The sequence below is a fragment of the Curcuma longa genome, chromosome 16, assembly GCF_044706935.1.
Source record: "Curcuma longa cultivar G26 ecotype Majalengka, Jawa Barat chromosome 16, ITB_CL_G26_1.1, whole genome shotgun sequence".
NCBI lineage: Eukaryota > Viridiplantae > Streptophyta > Magnoliopsida > Zingiberales > Zingiberaceae > Curcuma > Curcuma longa.
In genome coordinates this window covers 2,407,405-2,413,976 of record NC_133876.1, presented here as the reverse complement: position 1 = coordinate 2,413,976, position 6,572 = coordinate 2,407,405, and the positions used below count along the sequence as shown (strand labels likewise).

General features: G+C 37.3%; 1 protein-coding gene across 7 annotated transcripts; it reads left to right on the top strand.

Moving 5' to 3' along the window:
* The first annotated feature begins 1,398 nt into the window (after positions 1-1,398).
* On the top strand, positions 1,399-3,575 carry LOC141847752 (uncharacterized). Of its 7 annotated transcripts, none has more exons than XM_074735829.1 (8): positions 1,405-1,576; positions 1,743-1,987; positions 2,351-2,458; positions 2,542-2,611; positions 2,689-2,796; positions 2,894-2,976; positions 3,084-3,141; positions 3,232-3,575. In XM_074735829.1, exons 1-7 carry the CDS (start codon positions 1,532-1,534, stop codon positions 3,139-3,141), a joined length of 717 nt encoding a protein of 238 aa, XP_074591930.1. In that variant the 5' UTR covers positions 1,405-1,531; the 3' UTR covers positions 3,232-3,575. The 7 variants fall into 7 exon arrangements, with proteins under 7 accessions (XP_074591934.1, XP_074591930.1, XP_074591931.1 ...); XM_074735830.1 differs by having other exon boundaries at positions 1,407-1,576; positions 2,894-2,980; XM_074735833.1 differs by lacking the exon at positions 2,689-2,796 and having other exon boundaries at positions 1,399-1,576.
* The last annotated feature ends 2,997 nt before the right edge of the window (positions 3,576-6,572 follow it).

Sequence of the window (6,572 nt, the reverse complement as noted above, 5' to 3'; positions counted from 1 at the left end):
GTATCATACGAGTATCGTCGATAAGTAAACAACAAGACATGCACGAGAAAATAGACCTATATTGATCAAATACAAGGTACCCGCCTGATTGATGAATCGTCGTACTAAGAACCCTCAGATACAACCGGATTAACAAGTTAAGGTCTTGCAAAATAAGGAATCCTCTAAATATAATATTTTATAAATTTTCCATCAAAGAAAAGTCTAGTCGATTCTAAGGTTAATCTAACTCGATTAAATTTCAATTAATCCAAGTTAGCCTAAACCGGATCAACTATGATCATCGCAAGCACTACTAGGCAAAAATGTGTTAATAGACAACGCCCCAAAGACAACGGTTTTTAGCAAAAGCGTTGTGGTTTTTCAATTTACAACGTTTTTAGTCAAAATCGTTGTCTTTGAAAATCAAAAGACAACGTTTGTTCAGAAAGCGTTGTCTATTAGTGTTGATTTTGGGTCAACCACAACACTTTTAAAAAACCGTTGTCGAAAACGTTGTCTTTTAGCGGGTTTTTTTTGCCAAAGACAACGCTTTTAAAAAGTATTGTCGTTGACCGTTGTCGTTGAGGGGTTAGAGGGTTTATATCCAAGTATTTTATTTGAAATAAGTACTTATTGATATTTTTAATTTGTCTTTGAATTAGTTCTTCAATATTTAACTTTTCCCCCTTTTTTGCATAAATTTTGTTTCATTTATTAAGCATTTATTCTCACTTTTAAAGAAAAAAACTCTAAATTAATAATAAAAAAATAAGAGGAAGAAAAAAAAACAAATCTTCCAATTATTGAAAAATGATTCTATCAACTAATCTTTCGTTACTTTTTTAAACATCGAAAAGGAGACAAGCTAAAAAGAGTTTATATAACTCGATAAAAAGTTTGAATTCAACTCGAACTGATAAAGTTTTTAATAAACAAATTTAAAAGGTTGAAAAAGTAAATAAATAAATTTGAAGCTACGGATATTTATCCTCATTTTCTTGATGGATCTGGTTATTAATTCGGATGGAGATCCGATAGCCTTCAATTCGATCCGTAAAGTCGAGATCGATAAGTTGGATCTGCTAAATAGATCCACACCCATCACGAGAAAGAGACGAGAAACCCTCACTCACCGCATCGTCCACTCAAAACCCTTTTTTTCCCTCTGCTTCGCATCTCCTTCCCTCCTCCTCTCATTTCCCTCTCCTGCCCATTCCGTCTGCGCGGCGAGGAGTTCCATGGAATCGGTGAGATCCGAGAGGTCTCCATCTTCATCAGATTACGGCGCCGGCCTTCGAACTCGAAGTCTCTCTCCTTACCAACCGCCGCCGGACTACGGAAGCGCCGCCGTTCAGGTTCCGCTTTCCCCCTTTTGCTATTGGCTGAGTGTTGTCTTCTCGTTTGCTTGTATTTTAGGGAAAACCAGTTGCTTTGAAATTGGACTGTAGCAAAGATATCGTTGCATATGGTACAATTATTTGTGTCAATGGTCCTGATACCTTGCTTCATGGCGCTCCTTTACCAAAGAATTGCATGGGAGTAGCAATTGATGAAGCAGTGGACAAATCAGCACCATTGCCATTTAAAATTCCAGGTGAATGTGAAGTAATTGGTGATGCTATAGGAACACATGTGGCTTGGCCACAAGACTTGATAGTGATGAAAGATGAGGTATGTGTGATCTTATAGGCCATATTTGAATGTATCAAACATATTTTATTATTCAACCTATCTAACTTGTTAACATCTTCAATTATTAGAAGCCTCGAAGGAAGATTGGCCACCAACAAAAAAGGAAACTGACTTTGTCAGCAAGTGTCCCTAGATCATTACGTATGTTGTATTGTTATAGTATGCGTGCCTTACAGGACGACAAATTTATATTAGTAGTTTTAGAACATGATGTGTTTGATGATGATTATGAACTTATTTTGCACCTTGAGGACATTGTTCCCATGTATCAGTTAGAGGAACTTTCAGCCAATTGTGTAGTTGCCTACATATGGTAAGTGATTTTATATCAGCAACTTCTTAGAATATGTATGGTGATCGATGTTAATTGTATTATATTTGTCATGGTAGGCATCTTTATAAAAACATGATGACAGATACCATCAAAGGAAAATTCAGATTCGTGAATCCACACACCATCCCATATATAATGACACCTACACGTGACAAAAAGGGAAAACTTGAACAGTTAAACCAAAGGGCTACTGTGTTAGCAGATAGGTTGAGTTCTGCATCAGTAGATCAACTAGTTTTGGTCCCATGTAATGTCGGGTCAGTTGTAAATAATACATCACTTGCAATTTCTCCCTGTTGATAACTTATTTAATTGATGAGCTAATTATTTGTTTATGTGCAGTTGTCATTGGATTCTCACTGTCATTGAACCCTACACGGAGATTGTTTATGTGCTGGATTCTCTAAGTCATCGAATGCGCTATGAAGATTGGAAATATATTGTGGAAATGTGAGGCCAAACTGGGTAATTTGATTGGGCATTTCATTCACATGTTAAAACACTAATATATCATATTTTATTAACGTATGTAGGGCCTTGAGATTGTTTAATTCAAACAAGGGAAGGAAAGGTCGGAAAAAACCAGTGTGGGAAATACTACAGGTATGTGTAATTATGTTTGATATGGTCTTGATGTGTGTATTTGTCTTTTAACTGATAGTGGAGTCCAATTACCACAGGCTCCTCGACAACCAGATGGGAAACAATGTGGTTATTATGTGATGAGATTTATGAGACAGATTATTGCAGAAATTGAAACTATTGAAAGAGATGGACTACGATCAATAGTACTTGTTCAAATCACTTCAAATAAACCATTTATCATTTTGCAAAGTCAGTGTTGATTGTTTTTCCAATTAACTTAATCTATATGTGTGTTCATAGTTTAAGGCAGCTGAGTACACTCGGGCAGAAATTGATGAGGTGCGTTCCGAGGTGGCAGACTGTATACAAGATCATATTTATGAGTAGGTATGGAATGCTGATCTCCATAATTCCATTTATTTGTAATAAATATATTTGTTTGTGATTAATTCTGCTGCTGTTGTTGTGTATGGAATGCTGATCTCCATAGTTCATTGTGTATAATTCTGCTGTTTGTGATTAATTCTGCTGCTGCTGTTTATGAGTAGGTATGGAATGCTGATCTCCATAGTTCATTGTGTATAAATCTGCTGCTGTTGTGCCCATATTTTGGATAAATTAGTATTATCTTTTGGCAGGCTGGTATTTGGCAGATGGACCTGTTCTATTTCTGCTGCTGTTACTTGGTGATGCTAATGTTGTGCCCATACTTGGTGATGCACTTGCTGTTACTTGGTGCTGCTAATGTTGTGATGCACCTGTTCTATTTCTGCTGCTGTTGGAGGATATTCTGTTGCGTTGAAACCTTTGTTATGGACCTGCTGCTGTTAATTATGGAGCTTCTATGTTGGAAGTTGTAACTTGAATTTGTGTTATGAACTTGTATAAGTTGTATGTTATCGACCTGCTGTATGTTATGAATTTGTGTTATGAACCTGCTGTAAGAATGATTTTTGTGTAAATATAAGTTGTATGTTTTGTATGTGATTTAGTAAATTTTGTAGCCAATGGTTTTGTATTTACAAAATATATTATTTCTTATTTACTGCTAAAAAAATCAAAAGACAACGCTTTTAAAAACGTTGCAAAACCCAAGCAATTTGTAACAAAATTACAACGCTTTTTAACCGTTGCAAAATGTGTTGTCATACCTATTAAAAACAACGTTTTTAAAGCGTCGCAAAAAACGTTGTAATATTTACAACGCTTTTTCTGCGTTGCGAAGGTGTTGTCGATGTTAACAAAGACAACGCTTAAAAAGCGTTGTCGTTGAGGGACCCCTTTTACAACAGGGCCTCTTACAACGCTTTTTAACCCACAAAGACAACGCGTTTTCCGCGTTGTCTATTAACATTTTTCTAGTAGTGGATTAGACCTGTTAGTTAACATGCTTTAATCAATATATGTCTAATTCAATTAACTTAATTATCTAACTAAACTTTAATCTAATTAACCAACCAATAAATCCTTTACAGGTACCGTAATCTCTGTTGGCGGGTAGATCCTCGGTGGCAGCCGGTGGTGATGGAGTCGGTGGCATGGGCAACAGGGTACGACGGCAGCGGTGGCGTCGAGCAGAGGAAAAAAAATACGGCGGCAAAGGGAGACAGACGACGGCTGAAGGCGGCGGTAGGGCAGAGGAGGGAACCACGGCGGTGCTGGTTCGGGACAGAGTCGGGCGTCCGACGGGGGTCGCGGCGGCTGGGCTCTGGTCTTCTCGCGTCAGCGATGACGCCGGGTAGAGGGGAGCGCAGTGGTGGTCGGCGGTGTTGCGCGGCTGTTGCTCTGCTTCCGGGAGGGTGGCGACGGCGAGACGGACAGGAGAGGAAAAGAGCTGCCCAGTTCCCCTCCTCGCACGACCCTTTTTAAGGGTGTTTTCCCGAGGTTTCTGTCGGCAGACTCGGGCGGCGACGGACCGGGCGCGGGCGCGGTCGTGCGATGGCGTGGTCGCGCGGACGAGGGGGCGAGCAGGAGTGAGTCGTGATATTTTGAGGAGTGCACAGTAACCTTATAAAATCAAGTTACTGGGCTAAACCAGTTTAAAAACCTAGGATTTATTGTAACGGTTGAACTGATTACTATAGCAAACAAGTTCAAGTCTTGGTTCACTCGGTTTACTCACCAAATGACCTTCGATTTGATTCAAACCAGTTTTGTTTGGTTTGTCTTCCTAAGATGAAATTTTCGATCTATTCCTTTTTGCCAAAACTTTCTTCCATCCTAAATCAAACCAAATTAGTTCAATTTAGTTCAACACTGATCCACTAATAAAATAATAAATTACTAAAATAATAATAATAAAAATTTCTCGTGTCTTACACTTCGTCCTTGGTGATGCTGATTCTAACTAATGCTTGGGGAAGCTGGCCCCATTTAGTACCTCAGGGAAGACACTGATGATCTAGGAGTATTCGGAGGTTGGACTTGAACGATCAAGAAGTAGGGTTGACTACTTAGGAAATAATTCAAATACCATAAATATGTATAGGTTCGAAGGATTGTCTAAAGGCAGTGGATCACCGACAAGATCAAGGCAAGAATTCAACAATGAACTCGGATCCTAACAAAGTTGATTCAAGTAATTTAGTCGAGGGACCAAGGGAATTGACTTATCTCTACCTTCTACTCATAGGCTTAATATAATAAGTATAAGCTATAGAATTATATTGAGAATAGTGTTGTTAAATGGATTAACCCATGACAGAGCATGCTGATCCATCAAAAACTCATCATATGACGGGACGAAGCAGGCTAGTTCATCATTTTGGCAGGTTGAAAAATCCTTAACCTAATTCAACCTAAGATGGATTGCGGATTAGACGGGTTATCCTATGAGCCCACTAAAAATTAAAAATAATAATAAATATTTAAAATTTTAAATTTGGATTGTAGAATAAGAAAGTCAAGCTAACAAGTCCATTGAATTTTCCACTTTAATTTTAAATTTTAAAATATTTTTTTCTCAATTTGATGACCAATCCAAGCCTATAAACTCATTGAGTTTTCCACTTTAGTTTTAAATTTTGAAAGAAAATTATTTTTTTTCTCTATTGGCGGACCAATCCAAATCCACCATAGGCTGACCCGTGTAGGTCGTGGAGCTAGGCGAGTTGATCCGTCTAGATCAGATCTTAAAATAGAATGATAAAATTTTAACTAAATCTATTTAAATTATTATATATATATATCTTGCACATCTATTCAAACCATCCGTTTAAGATTTAAAATTTAAAATTTAAAATTTAGATTAAAAAATAAAAATAATATTAGTTGTTTACGGATGATGAATGTACAAGATATACATATATATATATATATATATATATATATATATATATAACAAGTCCGAACAAGACCAACAGGGGTGGTGTCCTGAGTACAGAGTTAGTGAGATTAAATACGCTTTAACCCCCTTTGCCACCGGAAAGCAAAATATACGGAAGAGGGCAAAAATATGTTGTTTCCTAGCGCAATTGCTCTTGTTATTATTTGAGTAGGTCCATAAATTTTTCCGATGTGCTTTTTGTTTTATGGCTCTGCATTAACTGTCGTCCTCACTATTCCACGTGTTTCGTATCTCCGATTCTACTTATTACGCGCCTGTGCTGCGCCATTAATACGACAACGTAGCTGCAAAATCAAACCATATTTGAGAACAGGTGTTCATTCAAATTTATATTTATTATAAAAAATCTGAAAATTAATCAGCTCAACCTTCTTTTGGTTCACAGATCCAGAGGGATCTCGCATTTATTTTAGGTGTCCATTTTCAAAGCCAAATTAAATTGCTCAATCAAGTTTTACTAAAGCATAATAAAGAAGAAATAAAGGGTCGCAGTAATTGTCGAACAGATGAATTTTAATTCCAATGAATTGCGAGTCGGACACATGTATTTTGGCAGTAGAGGGATGATCACGCTAACTAGGAGATATGGGAATACAAAGCCCATGTGCATATCACTTTGATTATTAAAGAGAA